Source organism: Mytilus galloprovincialis, chromosome 4 (assembly GCF_965363235.1).
Source record: "Mytilus galloprovincialis chromosome 4, xbMytGall1.hap1.1, whole genome shotgun sequence".
In the NCBI taxonomy this organism is placed as follows: domain Eukaryota; kingdom Metazoa; phylum Mollusca; class Bivalvia; order Mytilida; family Mytilidae; genus Mytilus; species Mytilus galloprovincialis.
Window position 1 is genome coordinate 99538993 of NC_134841.1, and position 21654 is coordinate 99560646.

At 34.9% G+C, this 21654-nt stretch overlaps 1 protein-coding gene across 2 annotated transcripts in view; it reads left to right on the plus strand.

Annotated features, from left to right (window-relative positions):
- LOC143073592 (uncharacterized) overlaps positions 1–21654 on the plus strand; it is a 73100-nt gene continuing 51446 nt past the window's right edge. Inside the window, exons 1-3 of one of the 2 annotated variants that reach the window (XM_076249247.1) lie at positions 1–216; positions 6046–6254; positions 6761–6856. In XM_076249247.1, coding sequence (XP_076105362.1) covers positions 93–216; positions 6046–6254; positions 6761–6856 — 429 coding nt within the window. In that variant the 5' untranslated portion in view covers positions 1–92. The remainder of the gene's footprint in view (positions 217–6045; positions 6255–6760; positions 6857–21654) is intronic. The other variant, XM_076249246.1, reaches the window with a different exon arrangement.

The following is a 21654-nucleotide window of genomic DNA, read 5'->3' on the forward strand; positions in this document are numbered from 1 at the left end:
ACAACAACCACGTGATCGGACGATTTGACTGTGACAAGTCGACATAATTCCACATGTACAAATTAATGAATGATCATATTTTTTCGTAAAACATGATACGTTTTTTGTGTTTGTTTCTCTTTCTTGTGATATTTGTGGAATGTAGGAATATAAAACCTAAAGAAAGGGAAATAGAAAACTCTGGATCTATCAACTTTACACCTTGTTTAGATAAAGGTAGGTTGTATTTAATTACTATTTAATATAGATTGTACACAAGGACCATATTAGTTAAATAAAAGTATAAAGATAAACCAAACATATTGATTAATAATAACCGATAAGTTTTCATGTACAAAGGTGGACCAATGATCAAACATTATTAAACTATTTCTGGAACTTTATTAAAAAACAAATTCGCTTGAACTATTTCCTTTTTTTTAATTTGGATTTTGTTGATTTAACTCATTCTTGGCGAAATATTTGATTTTTTCCTTCAATTAAATCGTTGCATATTCTATAACAAGTTGCTCCTAAACTAAGATATGAACATATGAAAATAGCTTTTAATTTTGTTAATGTCTACCTAATATGATATTTGCATATTAAGTGCCGGATTTAAACAAAAGTACCTTTTTATAATTCATCTATAAAATTGAACCATCTCATAATCCTCTTCTTTGTATACAGAAATTAAACCATTTTGTGCATTTGTATATATAATAAAAAAAAATCGCTGTCTTGAAACATATCTCCGATTATAGAACATTTCGGATTTGTAAAAGTTCTAGGAGTTACACTTAGTATAAGAATAGCAAAAACAAACGATGTTTTCACATAAATCATTGCTGTATGACCTTATCATTCTGGCCAATGACCTAAAGAGTGGTCTTATTAACAACCATTAGACCCCTGACATATGATATAATGTTTGGAACAATACAGACTTGCTATATATGTTCATATGTCCCTGAACATGGCTGATAATCATTTAAGCTGTCTGTCAAATCTGCTTCAATGAAGACAAACATAAGTTAAATGATTGTCATAAAATTAACTGCATCAATGGTGTGGATACAAAACAAAGACAAGTTCACTTCATTTAACAGATAGTATCATGCCGTTCGTGCAGCTGTCAATTTGAATTATGAATACTTGTTTATCATTTTCAATGAATGTTGCATTTAATATCGCATGGATTCTTTATGGTGCGATACCGGTTCCGTCGACAGTTAGTATTCATGTTGTTTACTCAGAAATTTGTGTTGTATATATTCCAAAAATTACTCATGAGTATTGAACACCTGTAGATAATTGTTGTCACTTATTCATGTCTCAGTTATTGAGAAATGTTTTGCACTTTTAGGTACAAAAGGAATTGATAAACCAGTTGCTTTTCAGAAATAATATTATTTATGAATTAATGAAAACAGATTTATAAAAGACAGTTTGTCAGAATATATGATAATAAAGACTGTAACTTAAAAATAAATAATGTTTACATTAAATAACATTGCTACATCTTTAGATTATACCCAAAGACATTATTTTGTTGTACCCATGTCTCCGCTGTCTATGATCCCAGTAAGAGAACATTTTACAAGTAAATCAAAGTGAACATAAATAAAACCATGCCGTCACTATTTTACAAAATTTCTGATATTTGGGAAACGCAGGTCATTATATCACCTTCTTAGATCTTCAATCTTTATTGAGAATCAATAAATCTTCTGTTCACTGCCGTCAAATCTTCACAGGCATTGAAACCACAACCTATGACTTGAAGACTACCAAAAATGCAGATCCCTTTGTAAATGTTCTACAAATATTCTTATTTGTGCGTATTTGCTTGCGTGTTCCTTGGTGACTCCTGCATATGGATAGCAATACTGTTTGTTCATATGCATCGGCCACGAGGAAAGACTTAACTCAAAAAAGCTTTTTTTATAATGGATGTGATGCTGTTTTTAGTACATGGTCAATGAACACTTAACATTATGGTTTATATAGCGGTATATATATATATATATATATATATTTAACTCACTCTATATTATGTTTGAGTTGTTTTTCTTGTGTATTGTCTATAATGCAATTGTTAAATCTAAAGATCACTGCACTATTTCTTGTGTATTGTCTATATTGTAACTGTTTGATCTAAAAATCACTGTACTGTTCAAGCCTATAATGGGTCCTCTATTGGAAACAACATTTATCCTATCTTATCCTATAACGAGATAGCCTTCGTAAAACGTACAACTTTAATAAAATAATATCTGGCAAAGAGTACCATAAGGTGGTATGTCAATAGGCCATTTAATGTTGATGACCTTTGAAAGGATGTTAAAAAATATGTTTGACAAGATAATTATTCTCATTTCACTTGACTTTTTGTTTGTTTGTCGTGTTTCTTGTAATTTTCACATAGAAAATATACGTCAAGATAATATAATACACTGTCCTGAGAAAAAAAATCCTACAAAATAATAGTTTAAATTAATAGTCCTATATAGTAAATATACTAGCTAAATCTTCTTGTTTGAAGCGACCCCCTCCTCCCCCCCCCCCCCAAAACAAAACCCCAAACCAAACGTAAATCTATATATTCAATGAACTGAGAAAAAATGACTAACTAGATGTGTTTTCCTCTCCATCTGAACAAAGTTACCACCAGATCTTAAAGAAAAAAGTAGTTGAAGACAGTCATTTTGAACAACAGATCTCTTCTTTTCCGTCACTATTGTCGTTTTCGAGATGCAGAATTGCTTTTTTCTTTACAAAATGCTTGTACCAAGTCAGTATATGACAGTTGCTTTCCGTTCATTCAGTTGGTTGATATATCCAAGCACGGCTTAATTTTGTCAGGTTTTATGTATTTTGATTTGTTTTGGATTGGTATTTTGGGTCATCTGACAATGTTCATCAACTTTGTACTTGTTTAGCTTTCTATTATTTTTTATTTAAGCGTCCCTGGTGAGTCTTATGTAGACGAAACACGCGTCTGAAGTATTAAATTATAAGCCGAGTACCTTTAATAACTATTTACACCACTGGGTCGATGCAATTGCTGGTGGACGTTTCGTTTCAACAGCCCAGTAGTCAGCACTTTAGTGTTGACATGACTATCAATTATATGGTCTTTTTTTAAATTCAATGTTTGCAAAAATATGAATTATTCGAAATACTAAGTATTTTCTTATCCCAGGCATAGATAACCTTAGCCGTATTTGGTATTTTGGGTCATCAATGCGCATCAACTTTGTACTTGTTTGGCTTCATAATTGTTTTGATCTGACCGTCACTGCTGATTCTCTTGTAGGCGAAACACGCGCCTTGCGTATCAAATAATAAGCCTGGTACCTTTGATAACTATTTTTCACCACTATGTCGATGCTTCGTCCCCGAGTGTATCACCATCCCAGTAGTCAGCACTTTGGTGTTGACATAAATATCAATTATATGGTCATTTTTGTTCAATATACTGTTGCAAAAATTTGAATTATCCGAAATAATAAGGATTTTCTTATATCAGACAAAGATAACGTTAGCCGTATTTGGCACAACTTTTTTTGGTATTTTGGGTCATCAATGCTCAAAAACTTTGTACTTGTTTGGCTTTTTTTTATTTGATCGTCACTGATGAGTGTTGTGTAGACGAAACGCGCGTCTGGCGTATTAAATTATAAGCCTGGTACCTTTGATAACTGGTACCTTTGATAACTATAAATGTAAATTCCCCTTTCTGAATTAAAATTTGAGTTCTATCGGTACTTTTGTTAATTTGTTTTTAAAGATTTTATAGAATGTAATATCAAGAACAATGTTAACATTAATGAGCAATTGGAAATGTTTTCAACAACCTAATTTGACAATTGGACAGAAAATATTCAGTGTATATAGAAGATATCCAATTAATAACTTTATCTTGTCCTTTGAACAACCGGACCAAGATGTCTTTATAAGAATGAACTGTCCTCAGACGACTAATGAGTGATATATTTTACACCAATGTCGCAGGTTAGGGAAATGTTTAACAGCTCAAATCTAGACATATTCTCTTTTCCTGTACTAGATCATGAAAAAACAAATTTACAAAAAACAAAAAAAAAAAAAAAAAAAAATTTCTTTTCACAAAAAATACTGAACCCCGAGGAAAATTCAAAACGGAAAGTCCCTAATCAAATGGCAAAATCAAATGATAAAACACATCAAACGAATGGACAACAACTGTCGTATTCCTGACTTGGAACAGGCATTTTCAAATGCAGAAAATGTTGGATTGAAACAGAACGAGTCTCAGCTAAGATGAGCCACCAAATGACCGAAACATCAGGAGGGTAACAGTGTCAAATTTTGTTTAATATGAAGATTTATAAACATTGACCCAATCATCGCTACTGCAAAATGAACAATGTATCTATTCTGTTTATGACTAATTTTTCAATATCGATCGTTACTGTAGAGTTATATAAACTAAACAGAGGTGTTTCCTTTATAAGCAAAACCTTGAAATTCACTGTTTATCAAATACGAATTTTAAATGAATTATATCTTTTATAAATTAAATCGAAATGTACTAGTGTTCTACTTGGAAATACTCCAAACTTAATTGCAAAGAGAAACTAAGTATGAGTAACCTTTTAATCAAACAACCTGATTTTTTTTCAATTATTTAATCTGAACCGGAATTTGTGTAGATTATTTACATAACTTTCACTTCAACAAGAGTAAAATTATATTTAGTCCAGGTAAATCACCTGTTTGATCACACCATATCATACGGTCCAAATCCTCTAGTCAATGGGCTTTCTGCAAGTTTAAACGCCCATAATATTCAAATTTTATGAATGAAATTCCAAAAAGGTTCATATTGACCGCACTTGATATTCAAGAAGTTCAATTTGACTAGATAGAAGGAAATAAAACGCCTACATAAAATGATAGTTCAAACTGTATGAAAAAGTATGTAAACAGTTAAATGTTATTTGAAGGGTTTAAGTCGGGTAAATTACCATTTAAACATGTGTAATAAGATATATTTTGGGGGAATTGTGTAAGTACAACCGGTATATCAGAACTATTCGAGATATATTGTGAGAAAAAATATAATGATGTAGGTATTGTTTATGAAAATACAGAGGATGTACTTTTTAACCTCGGACAATAGGGTTGACTTATTTTATTTCATCGTAATAGTATGTCCTTATATTTTTGGTGTTAAATATTTGTAGTTCTCAAGAGGGAGTTCGTTTCTAAGAAATACCTCTTTATCACATGGATATTGGGCTTAGATTTATGATAGTAGGACAAGTTTCAAATACACCGACTCTAGAAGGATTATAAAATACTGTTTCAAAAATAACTATATAGGTAATTTTACATTCTGTTTATTACCGAGAAAGGTCTATAATCATCGTAACGAGTCAGACTTATATTACAAAATTGACCATATCTAAAATGATTTAGAAAACATGATAACAGGAAGATATCAGACTGACAACACGGCGAGCCTGACTTAAGATGTTTAAATTACTTCACTAGTTATATCAATGTTGTTACTAATGTTTAACACCATAAACGATCAGTACAAAAAAGTCATATAAATCATATATGACCATAAACAAGATGTAAATTAAAAAAAACCTCGAAAAATAATGATATTTTGCAATTCCCCTTGTTACGAAAATTGATATCATCAATAGAAGTTACAGAAATTTAGATATAAAATTAGTTAAAAAAACTAGATTCGAAAAGAAACATGAACTCCAATTGCAGGTTAAAAGCCCGTGCTTCCCTACTGGTACGACAGAGGGAAATCCTTAAATGTATTCGTTCTCACAGAGATTTTGGCTTAAAACCATGCTGAAAAATAAAACCACTGGCTATGGATATTGAACAGTTAAACGGCTGCTGAGAGTGGAACAGGACGGGTCAACCCTACAGGAGGGCATAATTCCACTTCAAAACATAGTCAGATTTATCATAAGGTATTGCCCCTATTCTAATAACCGTATTAAAAAATGTAAAATGCTCTATACTAACGATGAAAACAATTTTTTTTATTAGATTGTAAAGAACAAATCCATACGAATGGAAATACCAAACACCAGAAACATCGACACAGGTCACACAGATCACACAAGAAACGACGACATGGAAAGAAAAACACAAAACAACTTCCACTGTCCAAGGGATTCCAATTACAAGGAGAGGATCATAGTGCAGCATATGGATGGAACATGGATTCTCAGGTCCCAAGAGGAGTGTCAAGACTGGTAATCGATTTTTTTACCATTAATTGTTCTTCTTGAACGATAAAACGATTTTCATTTGTACCATGCAAAATGTTAAGAGTATAATAATCAACGCGTTCAATCGTCATGCTTGCCAGCTCAAGTTGTATTCTTACATAAAAAATTGACAAATATAAATGATGTCAACTGGTATTTTGTATCGAATTTTTATAACTGTTAAAGTGTAAAAAGTCTCAGACTAAAATACTTTTAACTAAAAGGGTTTTTTTAATGATCTTTAGTCGGTTTTGTCTCTTCGAAACATTCCAAGTTTCCATTCTCTAGTCTGTTCTGTTCTATGGTTTAAATTTCTTTTTTGTTTTAAAAAATAGTTCTATTGCTGCAAATAATGATATGAACACACATCACAATTCATTTTCAAATCTTTTTAAACAACATCCTTTAATGAATATTTAAAAATTCAATTATATAACGGTGTCTGAATGTTCTCTTGTTATTTATCGCTAGTATTCTATTTTATTAAACAGGAGCACAGATTGCATCCAAATATTCGGCATGCTGCAAAAGAGTTTATGGATAATTTACAATCAGTCCTGAAAAAGATTCAAAACAAGATCAGAAATGTACGTATTTGTTGTATTTCTACATGCTTGTTCTTATGTTAAACATACTATTTTAAGCTAACGACATTAGATTGATATATTAATTTGTTGATGTTTGAGCTTATAGTCCATTGACAAAACATATTTGAACAAAGATATAAAATGCTGAGTTTAAGCAATTTATGAGTTTGACTGTCTCTCGTTTAAGCAATGTGCACACTACATGAATGCAATACTTGCATCATTTTAATTTACTATTTTCCTATACAGTTCCATCTAAGCGTTCTTAAAACAATTAGATACAGATAAAAAATATAGCAACATGTATGAAAATTACCACCAATAAAATAGATGAGTAATTAACTCAGATTGTCAGGAAGGAAAAATAATTCCTGCTTAATCATAAGACATCTGTTGGAATTTCATTCAGACAAATGACGAACGAAGCCATTAGCACCAGCCAAGAATAACAAATTGAGCGAGAACTTTTATGGCTACTGAAAATCACATATAAATGACTTTAACACATGCTATAGAGAAACGATCTTTAAGTAGATTCCTAATTAACACGTTTCTTCGATTCTTCATTCACGACCTACCCCCTTTCTCCCCGAATTGTAGTGGTTAACATAGGGCCTTCAACAAAATAAATGATTGCTTAATTTCACCATATGTTATGGTTAGGAATGCATACTGTTTGTTATGAAACATGTTCACAAGTCATAATAATTGTCAATCAAAAAGCATAAACACAGATAATAATTAAACTGTCAATTGTTCTTGAACAATTGAGAGGTCTTTCCTTTTGTAATGTAAAATACATGTTCCAACAGACGTAGAATGTATTGAAGAGGTCAAGGTCAACCTTAAAAAGCTCGAAAACACATTAAAAATCCTTTATATAAGGTTAAAAACACTAAATTCGCTATTTTGGACATGACCTTGACCTTTGACCTTTTGACCTTTGTCAAGGTCATTAGTCCCCAATGCCATTACTGAAGACCCCAAGGGTCTAGGACCTTTGGTTATATAGTAAAAGCTGATTTTGTCTTTTCAGAAACCTAAAACAGGGGTTATGCCCCTTATAGAAAGGTCAAATCTCTTTGGTCAAAATGTAACAAAGTTGCGCCATAATGACCCAAACATTTTCCACTATTTAAAACTTCTGTAATTATAATGGTTTCTGAGATTATCCCATAACAAGGTGTTAGGTCAAAGGTCAAGGTCAACATACAAATTTGACCTTGAGGTTTTTTTTAAAGATACATGAATTGATGATGATTGGTGAAGATCCTAAGTGTCTAAGACTTAGGGTTTCTGAGTTTTGGTGGCCAACCGACACCGGTTAATTTTGATAGGGGCATAACCCTACCAATGAGTCGTTGAATCTTTTCGATCCAAATGTAACGAAGAACCGGGGTCTGGTCCTGAACAAATTTCACCCTTTGTTTTTTTTCTACCTATTACGGTTACGGTGTTGGAACGATAACAAGGTTTTTTGGTTTCGGAGGGATTACTCCGAACCGACAAAATATTTCGACTCACAGGGTGAGTTCCGGATAGGTATTCATGAAACCAATACAAAGTGTGAACATGAAGGCGACATGGTTTACGGTTACGGAGGGAAATTTTGTCAAAGTTTGGCGGAACAAGAAGAATAATAATTAAACTGTCAATTGTTCTTGAACAATTGAGAGGTCTTTCCTTTTGTAATGTAAAATACATGTTCTTATAGATGTAGAATCTATTGAAAAGGTCAAGGTCAACCGTACAAAGCTTGAAAACACACTTAAAATCCATTATATGAGGTTAAAAACACTAAATTCGCTATCTGGGACATGACCTTGACCTTTGACCTTTGACCTTTGTCAAGGTCATTAGTCCCCAATGTCATTGCAAAAGACCCCATGGGTCTAGGACCTTTGGTTATATAGTAAAAGCTGATTTTGTCTTTTCAGAAACCTAAAACAGGGGTTATGCCCCTTATTAAAAGGTCAAATCTCTTTGGTCAAAATGTAACAAAGTTGCGCCGTAATGACCCAAACATTTTCCACTATTTAAAACTTCTGTAAGTATAATGGTTTCTGAGATTATCCCATAACAAGGTGTTAGGTCAAAGGTCAAGGTCAACATACAAATTTGACCTTGAGGTATTTTTCAAAGATACATGAATTGATGATGATTGGTGAAGATCCTAGGTGTCTACGACTTACGGTTTCTGAGTTTTGGTGGCCAACCGACACCGGTTAATTTTCATAGGGGCATAACCCTACCAATGAGTCGTTGAATCTTTTCGATCCAAATGTAATGAAGAACCGGGGTCTGGTCCTGAACAAATTTCACCCTTTGTTTTTTGTCTACCTATTACGGTTACGGTGTTGGAACGATAACAAGGTTTTTGGGTTTCGGAGGGATTACTCCGAACCGACAAAATATTTCGACTCACAGGGTGAGTTCCAGAAAGGTATTCATGACACCTATACAAAGTGTGAATATGAAAGCGACACGTCTTACGGTTAACGCGGCTAAATTTGTCAAAGTTTAACGGAAGAATAATAATAATAATTAAAATGTCAATTGTTCTTGAACAATTGAGAGGTCTTTCCTTTTATACTGTAAAATATATGTTCCAATGGACGTAGAATGTATTGAAAAGCTTTAAAAAACACTTAAAATCCTTTAAATAAGGTCAAAAACACATAATTCGATATATAGGACATGACCTTGACCTTTGACCTTTTGACCTTTGTCAAGGTCATTAGTCCCCAATGTCATTGCTGAAGACCCCATGGGTCTAGGACCTTTGGTTATATAGTAAAAGCTGATTTTGTCTTTTCAGAAACGTAAAACAGGGGTTATGCCCCTTATAAAAAGGTCAAATCTCTTCGGTCAAAATGTAACAAAGTTGCGCCTTAATGACCCGAACATTTTCCACTATTCAAAACTTCTATAAGTATAATGGTTTCTGAGATTATCCCATAACAAGGTGTAAGGTCAAAGGTCAAGGTCAACATACACATTTGACCTTGAGGTATTTGTCAAAGTCACATGAATTGATGATGAATGGTGAAGATCCTAGGTGTCTACAACTTACGGTTTCTGAGTTTTGGTGGTCAACCGACACCGGTTAATTTTCATAGGGGCATAACCCTACCAATGAGTCGTTGAATCCTTTCGATCCAAATGTAACGAAGAACCGGGGTCTGGTCCTGAACAAATTTCACCCTTCGCTTTTTTTCTACCTCTTACGGTTACGGTGTTTGAACGATAACAAGGTTTTTTGGTTTCGGAGGGATTACTCCGAACCGACAAAATATTTCGACTCACAGGGTGAGTTCCGGATAGGTATTCATGACACCGATACAAAGTGTGAACATGAAAGCGACACGTCTTACGGTTAACGCGGATAAATTTGTCAAAGTTTGGCGGAAGAATAATAATAATAATTAAACTGTCAATTGTTCTTGAACAATTGAGAGGTCTTTCCTTTTCGAAATGTAAAGTACATGTTCCAATAGTCGTAGAATGCATTGAAAAGCTCTCAAACACACACAAAACCGTTAAAAAATGACAAAAACAACAAATTCGATAATTTGGACATGACCTTGACTTTTGACCTTGTAACTTTTGTGAAGGTCATTGGTCCACAATGTCATTATAAAAGACCCCATGGGTCTAGGACTTTTCGTTCAAGAGTTAAAGCTAATTTTACCTTTTCAGAAACCGTTAACGGGGGTTATGCCCCTTAAGAATATGTCAAATCCTTTCGGTCAAAATGTAGAAAAGTTGTGCCTTAGTCACCCAAACATTTTTCACTGTTTACTATTTCTGTAAGAGTAACCGTTTTTGAGATATCGACTAAAAAGTTGAAAGGTCAAAGGTCAAGGTCAACCTTAAAAAGCTTTAAAACACACTAAAAATCCTTAAAATAAGGTCAAAAACACATAATTCGCTATCTGGGACTTGACCTTGACCTTTGACCTTGTGACCTTTGTCAAGGTCATTAGTTCTAAATGTCATTGCTGAAGATCCCATGGGTCTAGGACCTTTGGTTATATAGTAAAAGCTGATTTTGTCTTTTCAGAAACCGAAATCAGGGGTTATGCCCCTTACAGAAAGGTCAAATCTCTTCGGTCAAAATGTAACAAAGTTGCGCCATAATGACCCAAACATTTTCCACTATTTAAAACTTCTGTAAGTATAATGGTTTCTGAGATTATCCCATAACAAGGTGTTAGGTCAAAGGTCAAGGTCAACATACAAATTTGACCTTGAGGTATTTTTCAAAGATACATGAATTGATGATGATTGGTGAAGATCCTAGGTGTCTACGACTTACGGTTTCTGAGTTTTGGTGGTCAACCGACACCGGTTAATTTTCAGAGGGGCATAACCCTACATATGAGTCGTTGAATCTTTTCGATCCAAATGTAACGAAGAACCGGGGTCTGGTCCTGAACAAATTTCACCCTTCGGTTTTTTTCTACCTATTACGGTTACGGTGTTGGAACGATAACAAGGTTTTTGGGTTTCGGAGGGATTACTCCGAACCGACAAAATATTTCGACTAACAGGGTGAGTTCCAGATAGATATTCATGACACCGATACAAAGTGTGAACATGAAAGCGACACGTCTTACGGTTAAGGCTGCTAACTTCGTCAAAGTTTGGCGGAAGAATAATAATAATAATAATAATAATAAACAGAAGAAATACAGTAAGGTCTTTCCCTTTTGTAAAAGGAAAGACCTTAATTAAACTGTCAATTGTTCTTGAACAATTGAGAGGTCTTTCCTTTTATAATATAAAATACATGTTTCTATAGACGTAAAATGTATTGAAAAGCTTTAAAACACACTGAAAATCCTTTAAATAAGGTCAAAAACACATAATTTGCTATATGGGACATGACCTTGACCTTTGACCTTTTGACCTTTGTCAAGGTCATTATTCCCCAATGTCATTGCTGAAGACCCCATGGGTCTAGGACCTTTGGTTATATAGTAAAAGATGATTTTGTCTTTCCAGAAACCTAAAACAGAGGTTATGCCCCTTAAAAAAAGGTCAAATCTTTTTGGTCAAAATGTAATAAAGTTGCGCCATACTGACCCAAACATTTTCCACTATTCAAAACTTCTGTAAGTATAATGGTTTCTGAGATTATCCCATAACAAGGTGTTAGGTCAAAGGTCAAGGTCAACATACAAATTTGACCTTGAGGTATTTTACAAAGATACATGAATTGATGATGAATAGTGAAGATCCTAGGTGTCTACGACTTACGGTTTCTGAGTTTTGGTGGTCAACCGACACCGGTTAATTTTCATAGGGGCATAACCCTACCAATGAGTCGTTGAATCTTTTCGATCCAAATGTAACGAAGAACCGGGGTCTGGTCCTGAATAAATTTCACCCTTTGTTTTTTTTCTACCTATTACGGTTACGGTGTTGGAACGATAACAAGGTTTTTGGGTTTCGGAGGGATTACCTCGAACCAACAAAATATTTCGACTAACAGGGTGAGTTCCAGATAGGTATTCATGACACCGATACAAATTGTGAACATGAAAGCGACACGTCTTACGGTTAACGCGGCTAAATTTGTCAAAGTTTAGCGGAAAAAGAATAATAATAATTAAAATGTCAATTGTTCTTGAACAATTGAGAGGTCTTTCCTTTTCGAAATGTAAAGTACATGTTGCAATAGGTGTAGAATGCATTGAAAAGCTCTCAAACACACATAAAACCGCTAAAAAATGACAAAAACAATAAATTCGATAATTTGGACATGACCTTGACTTTTGACCTTGTGACCTTTGTGAAGGTCATTGGTCCACAATGTCATTGTAAAAGACCCCATGGGTCTAGGACTTTTCGTTCAAGAGTTAAAGCTAATTTTACCTTTTCAGAAACCGTTAACGGCGGTTATGCCCCTTAAGAATATGTCAAATCCTTTCGGTCAAAATGTAAAAAAGTTGTGCCTCAGTTACCTTAACATTTTTCACTGTTTACTATTTCTGTAAGATTAACCGTTTTTGAGATATCGACTAAAAAGTTGAAAGGTCAAAGGTCAAGGTCAACCTTAAAAACACTTAAAACACACTCAAAATGCTTAAAATAAGGTCAAAAACACATAATTCGCTATCTGGGACATGACCTTGACCTTTGACCTTGTGACCTTTGTCAAGGTCATTAGTCCCCAATGTCATTGGTGAAGACCCCACGGGTCTAGGACCTTTGGTTATATAGTAAAAGCTGATTTTGTCTTTTCAGAAACCTAAATCAGGGGTTATGCCCCTTACAGAAAGGTCAAATCTCTTCGGTCAAAATGTAACAAAGTTGCGCCATAATGACCCAAACATTTTCCACTATTTAAAACTTCTGTAAGTATAATGGTTTCTGAGATTATCCCATAACAAGGTGTTAGGTCAAAGGTCAAGGTCAACATACAAATTTGACCTTGAGGTATTTTTCAAAGATACATGAATTGATGATGAATGGTGAAGATCCTAGGTGTCTACGACTTACGGTTTCTGAGTTTTGGTGGCCAACCGACACCGGTTAATTTTCAGAGGGGCATAACCCTACCAATGAGTCGTTGAATCTTTTCGATCCAAATGTAACGAAGAACCGGGGTCTGGTCCTGAACAAATTTCACCCTTTGTTTTTTTTCTACCTATTACGGTTACGGTGTTGGAACGATAACAAGGTTTTTGGGTTTCGGAGGGATAACTCCGAACCGACAAAATATTTCGACTAACAGGGTGAGTTCCAGATAGGTATTCATGACACCGATACAAATTGTGAACATGAAAGCGACACGTCTTACGGTTAACGCGGCTAAATTTGTCAAAGTTTGGCGGAAAAAGAATAATAATAATAATTAAACTGTCAATTGTTCTTGAACAATTGAGAGGTCTTTCCTTTTGTAATGTAAAATACATGTTCCAACAGACGTAGAATGATTTTAAAACGTCAAGGTCAACCTTAAAAAGCTCGAAAACACACTAAAAATCCTTTAAATAAGGTTAAAAACACTAAATTCGCTATCTGGGACATGACCTTGACCTTTGACCTTTTGACCTTTGTCAAGGTCATTAGTCCCCAATGCCATTACTGAAGACCCCAGGGGTCTAGGACCTTTGGTTATATAGTAAAAGCTGATTTTGTCTTTTCAGAAACCTAAAACAGGGGTTATGCCCCTTATAGAAAGGTCAAATCTCTTTGGTCAAAATGTAACAAAGTTGCGCCATAATTACCCAAACATTTTCCACTATTTAAAACTTCTGTAAGTATAATAGTTTCTGAGATTTTTCCATAACAAGGTGTTAGGTCAAAGGTCAAGGTCAACATACAAATTTGACCTTGAGATATTTTTCAAAGATACATGAATTGATGATGAATGGTGAAGATCCTAGGTCTCTACGACTTACGGTTTCTGAGTTTTGGTGGTCCACCGACACCGGTTAATTTTCATAGGGGCATAACCCTACCAATGAGTCGTTGAATCTTTTCGATCCAAATGTAACGAAGAACCAAGGTCTGGTCCTGAACAAATTTCACCCTTTGTTTTTTTTCTACCTATTATGGTTACGGTGTTGGAACGATAACAAGGTTTTTTGGTTTCGGAGGGATTACTCCGAACCGACAAAATATTTCGACTAACAGGGTGAGTTCCAGATAGGTATTCATGACACGGATACAAAGTGTGAACATGAAAGCGACACGTCTTACGGTTTAGGCTGCTAACTTCGTCAAAGTTTGGCGGAAGAATAATAATAATAATAATAATAATAATAATAATAATAATAATAATTAAAATGTCAATTGTTCTTGAACAATTGAGAGGTCTTTCCTTTTGTAATGTAAAATACATGTTCCAATAGACGTAGAATGTATTGAAAAGCTATAAAACACAATGAAAATCCTTTAAATAAGGTCAAAAACACTAAATTTGCTATCTGGGGCATGACCTTGACCTTTGACCTTTTGACCTTTGTCAAGGTCATTAGTCCCCAATGTCATTGCTGAAGACCCCATGGGTCTAGGACCTTTGGTTATATAGTAAAAGTTGATTTTGTCTTTTCAGAAACCTAAATCAGGGGTTATGCCCCTTACAGAAAGGTCAAATCTCTTCGGTCAAAATGTAACAAAGTTGCGCCTTAATGACCTAAACATTTTCCACTATTCAAAACTTCTGTAAGTGTAATGGTTTCTGAGATTATCCCATAACAAGGTGTTAGGTCAAAGGTCAAGGTCAACATACAAATTTGACCTTGAGGTATTTTTCAAAGATACATAAATTGATGATGATTGGTGAAGATCCTAGGTGTCTACGACTTACAGTTTCTGAGTTTTGGTGGTCAACCGACACCGGTTAATTTTCATAGGGGCATAACCCTACCAATGAGTCGTTGAATCTTTTCGATCTAAATGTAACGAAGAACCGGGGTCAGGTCCTGAACAAATTTCACCCTTCGCTTTTTTTCTACCTATTACGGTTACGGTGTTGGAACGATAACAAGGTTTTTTGGTTTCGGAGGGATTACTCCGAACCGACAAAATATTTTGACTAACAGGGTGAGTTCCAGATAGATATTCATGACAACAATACAAAGTGTAAACATGAAAGCGACACGTCTTACGGTTAAGGCTGCTAACTTCGTCAAAGTTTGGCGGAACAAAAAGAATAATAATTAAACTGTCAATTGTTCTTGAACAATTGAGAGGTCTTTCCTTTTGTATTGTAAAATACATGTTCAAATAGACGTAGAATGTATTGAAAAGCTTTATTACACACTAAAAACCCTTTCAATAAGGTCAAAAACACATAATCCGCTATTTGGGACATGACCTTGACCTTTGACCTGTTGACCTTTATCAAGGTCAATAGTCCCCAATGTCCTGAACATTTTGCACTATTTACTATTTCTGTAAGTATAATAGTTTTTGAGATATCCAATAAAAAGTGAAAGGTCAAAGGTCAAGGTCAACCTTAAAAAGCTTTAAAACACACTAAAAATCCTTTATATAAGGTTTAAAACACTAAATTCGCTATCTGGGACATGACCTTGACCTTTGACCTTTTGACCTTTGTCAAGGTCATTAGTCCCCAATGTTATTGCTGAAGACCCCATGTGTCTAGGACCTTTGGTTATATAGTAAAACCTGATTTTGTCTTACCAGAAACCTAAAACAGGGGTTATGCCCCTTAAAAAAAGGTCAAATCTCTTCGGTCAAAATGTAACAAAGTTGCGCCGTAATGACCCAAACATTTTCCACTATTTAAAACTTCTGTAAGTATAATGGTTTCTGAGATTATCCCATAACAAGGTGTTAGGTCAAAGGTCAAGGTCAATATACAAATTTGACCTTGAGGTATTTTACAAAGATACATCAATTGATGATGAATGGTGAAGATCCTAGGTGTCTACGACTTACGGTTTCTGAGTTTTGGTGGTCAACCGACACCGGTTAATTTTCATAGGGGCATAACCCTACCAATGAGTCATTGAAACTTTTCGATCCAAATGTAACGAAGAACCGGGGTCTGGTCTTGAACAAATTTCACCCTTTGTTTTTTTTCTACCTATTACGGTTACGGTGTTGGAACGATAACAAGGTTTTTTGGTTTCGGAGGGATTACTCCGAACCGACAAAATATTTCGACTAACAGGGTGAGTTCTGGATAGGTATTCATGACACCGATACAAAGTGTGAACATGAAAGCGACACGTCTTACGGTTACGGAGGCTAACTTCGTCAAAGTTTGGCGGAAAAAGAATAATAATAATAAGGTCAACCTTAAAAACACTTAAAACACACTCAAAATGCTTAAAATAAGGTCAAAAACACATAATTCGCTATCTGGGACATGACCTTGACCTTTGACCTTGTGACCTTTGTCAAGGTCATTAGTCCCCAATGTCATTGGTGAAGACCCCACGGGTCTAGGACCTTTGGTTATATAGTAAAAGCTGATTTTGTCTTTTCAGAAACCTAAATCAGGGGTTATGCCCCTTACAGAAAGGTCAAATCTCTTAGGTCAAAATGTAACAAAGTTGCGCCATAATGACCCAAACATTTTCCACTATTTAAAACTTCTGTAAGTATAATGGTTTCTGAGATTATCCCATAACAAGGTGTTAGGTCAAAGGTCAAGGTCAACATACACATTTGACCTTGAGGTATTTTTCAAAGATACATGAATTGATGATGAATGGTGAAGATCCTAGGTGTCTACGACTTACGGTTTCTGAGTTTTGGTGGCCAACCGACACCAGTTAATTTTGATAGGGGCATAACCCTACCAATGAGTCGTTGAATCTTTTCGGTCCAAATGTAACGAAGAACCGGGGTCTGGTCCTGAACAAATTTCACCCTTTGTTTTTTTTCTACCTATTATGGTTACGGTGTTGGAACGATAACAAGGTTTTTTGGTTTCGGAGGGATTACTCCGAACCGACAAAATATTTCGACTCACAGGGTGAGTTCCAAGTAGGTATTCATGACACCGATACAAAGTGTGAACATGAAAGCGACACGTCTTACGGTTACGGAGGCTAACTTGGCGGAACAAAAAGAATAATAATAATAATAATAATAATAATAATAATAATAATCAGAAGAAATACAGTAAGGTCTTTCCCTTTAGTAAAAGGAAAGACCTTAATTAAACTGTCAATTGTTCTTGAACAATTGAGAGGTCTTTCCTTTTGTAATGTAAAATACATGTTCTTATAGATGTAGAATCTATTGAAAAGGTCAAGGTCAACCGTACAAAGCTTGAAAACACACTTAAAATCCATTATATGAGGTTAAAAACACTAAATTCGCTATCTGGGACATGACCTTGACCTTTGACCTTTTGACCTTTGTCAAGGTCATTAGTCCCCAATGTCATTGCAAAAGACCCCATGGGTCTAGGACCTTTGGTTATATAGTAAAAGCTGATTTTGTCTTTTCAGAAACCTAAAACAGGGGTTATGCCCCTTATTAAAAGGTCAAATCTCTTTGGTCAAAATGTAACAAAGTTGGGCCGTAATGACCCAAACATTTTCCACTATTTAAAACTTCTGTAAGTATAATGGTTTCTGAGATTATCCCATAACAAGGTGTTAGGTCAAAGATCAAGGTCAACATACAAATTTGACCTTGAGGTATTTTTCAAAGATGCATGAATTGATGATGATTCGTGAAGATCCTAGGTGTCTACGACTTACGGTTTCTGAGTTTTGGTGACCAACCGACATCGGTTAATTTTCATAGGGGCATAACCCTACCAATGAGTCGTTGAATCTTTTCGATCCAAATGTAACGAAGAACCGGGGTCTGGTCCTTAACAGATTTCACCCTTTGTTTTTTTTCTACCTATTACGGTTACGGTGTTGGAACGATAACAAGGTTTTTGGGTTTCGGAGGGATTACTCCGAACCGACAAAATATTTCGACTCACAGGGTGAGTTCCGGATAGGTATTCATGACACCGATACAAAGTGTGAATATGAAAGCGACACGTCTTACGGTTAACGCGGCTAAATTTGTCAAAGTTTGGCGGAACAAAAAGAATAATAATAATAATAATAATAATAATCAGAAGAAATACAGTAAGGTCTTTCCTTATAGAAAAGGAAAGACCTTAATAATAATAAACAAAAGAAATACAGTAAGGTCTTTCCCTTTTGTAAAAGGAAAGACCTTAATAATAAACAGAAGAAATACAGTAAGGTCTTTCCCTTTTGTAAAAGGAAAGACCTTAATAATAATAATAATAATAAACAGAAGAAATACAGTAAGGTCTTTCCCTTTTGTAAAAGGAAAGACCTTAATAATAATAAACAGAAGAAATACAGTAAGGTCTTTCCCTTTTGTAAAAGGAAAGACCTTAATTAAACTGTCAATTGTTCTTGAACAATTGAGAGGTATTTCCTTTTGTAATGTAAAATACATGTTCTAATAGACGTAGAATGTATTGAAAAGGTCAAGGTCAACCGTACAAAGCTTGAAAACACACTAAAAATCCATTATATGAGGTTAAAAACACTAAATTCGCTATCTGGGACATGACCTTGACCTTTGACCTTTTGACCTTTGTCAAAGTCATTAGTCCCCAATGTCATTGCTGAAGACCCCATGGGTCTAGGACCTTTGGTTATGTAGTAAAAGCTGATTTTCTCTTATCAGAAACCTAAAACAGGGGTTATGCCCCTTAAAAAAAAGGTCAAATCTCTTTGGTCTAAATGTAACAAAGTTGCGCCGTAATGACCCAAACATTTTCCACTATTTAAAACTTCTGTAAGTATTTTAGTTTTTGAGATTATCCCATAATAAGGTGTTCGGTCAAAGGTCAAGGTCAACATACAAATTTGACCTTGAGGTAGTCTTCAAAGATGCATGAATTGATGATGATTGGTGAAGATCCTAGGTGTCTACGACTTACGGTTTCTGAGTTTTGGTGGCCAACCGACATCGGTTAATTTTCATAGGGGCATAACCCTACCAAATAGTCGTTGAATCTTTTCGATCCAAATGTAACGAACAACCGGGGTCTGGTCCTGAACAAATTTCACCCTTTGTTTTTTTTCTACCTATTACGGTTACAGTGTTGGAACGATAACAAGGTTTTTTGGTTTCGGAGGGATTACTCCGAACCGACAAAATATTTCGACTCACAGGGTGAGTTCCGGATAGGTATTCATGACACCGATACAAAGTGTGAATATGAAAGCGACACATCTTACGGTTAACGCGGCTAAATTTGTCAAAGTTTGGCGGAAAAAGAATAATAATAATAATTAAAATGTCAATTGTTCTTGAACAATTGAGAGGTCTTTCCTTTTATAATGTAAAATATATGTTCAAATAGACGTAGAATGTATTGAAAAGCTTTAAAACACACTGAAAATCCTTTAAATAAGGTCAAAAACACCAAATTCGCTATATGGGACATGACCTTGACCTTTGACCTTTTGACCTTTGTCAAGGTCATTAGTCCCCAATGTCATTGCTGAAGACCCCATGGGTCTAGGACCTTTGGTTATATAGTAAAAGCTGATTTTGTCTTTTCAGAAACCTAAAACAGGATTTATGCCCCTTAAAAAAAGGTCAAATCTCTTCTGTCAAAATATAACAAAGTTGCGCCGTAATGACCCAAACATTTTCCACTATTTAAAACTTCTGTAAGTATAATGGTTTTTGAGTTGTTCTGATAACAAGGTGTTAGGTCAAAGGTCAAGGTCAACATACACATTTGACCTTGAGGTATTTTTGAAAGTCTCATGAATTGTTGATGAATGGTGAAGATCCTAGGTCTCTACGATTTACGGTTTCTGAGTTTTGGTGGTCCACCGACACCGGTTAATTTTCAAAGGGGCATAACCCTACCAATGAGTCGTTGAATCTTTTCGAATCAAATGTAACGAAGAACCGGGGTCTGGTCCTGAACAAATTTCACCCTTCGTTTTTTTTCTATCTATTACGGTTACGGTGTTGGAACGATAACAAGGTTTTTTGGTTTCGGAGGGATTACTCCGAACCGACAAAATATTTCGACTCACAGGGTGAGTTCCAGATAGGTATTCATGACACCTATACAAAGTGTGAATATGAAAGGGACACGTCTTACGGTTAACGCGGCTAAATTTGTCAAAGTTTAACGGAAGAATAATAATAATAATAATAATAATAATAATAATAAACAAAAGAAATACAGTAAGGTCTTTCCCTTTTGTAAAAGGAAAGACCTTAATAATAATAATAAACAGAAGAAATACAGTAAGGTCTTTCCCTTTTGTAAAAGGAAAGACCTTAATAATAATAATAATAATAATCAGAAGAAATACAGTAAGGTCTTTCCCTTTAGTAAAAGGAAAGACCTTAATAATAATAATAATAAACAGAAGAAATACAGTAAGGTCTTTCCCTTTTGTAAAAGGAAAGACCTTAATAATTAAACTGTCAATTGTTCTTGAACAATTGAGAGGTCTTTCCTTTTGTAATGTAAAATACATGTTCTAATAGACGTAGAAAGTATTGAAAAGCTTTAAAACAAACTGAAAATCCTTTACATAAGGTTAAAAACACTAAATTCGTTATATGGGACATGACCTTGACCTTTGACCTTTTGACCTTTGTCAAGGTCATTAGTCCCAAATGTCATTGCCGAAGACCCCATGGGTCTAGGACCTTTGGTTATAAAGTAAAAGCTGATTTTGTCTTTCCAGAAACCTAAAACAGGTGTTATGCCCCTTAAAAAAATGTCAAATCTCTTTGGTCAAAATAAAACAAAGTTGCGCCTTAATGACCCAAACATTTTCCACTATTCAAAACTTCTGTAAGTATAATAGTTTCTGAGATTATCCCATAACAAGGTGGTAGGTCAAAGGTCAAGGTCAACATACAAATTTGACCTTGAGGTATTTTTTAAAGATACATGAAATGATGATGATTGGTGAAGATCCTATGTGTCTACGACTTACGGTTTCTGAGTTTTGGTGGCCAACCGACACCGGTTAATTTTCAGAGGGGCATAACCCTACCAATGAGTCGTTGAATCTTTTCGATCCAAATGTAACGAAGAACCGGGGTCTGGTCCTGAACAAATTTCACCCTTTGTTTTTTTTCTACCTATTACGGTTACGGTGTTGGAACGATAACAAGGTTTTTGGGTTTCGGAGGGATAACTCCGAACCGACAAAATATTTCGACTAACAGGGTGAGTTCCAGATAGGTATTCATGACACCGATACAAAGTGTGAACATGAAAGCGACACGTCTTACGGTTAACGCGGCTAAATTTGTCAAAGTTTGGCGGAAAAAGA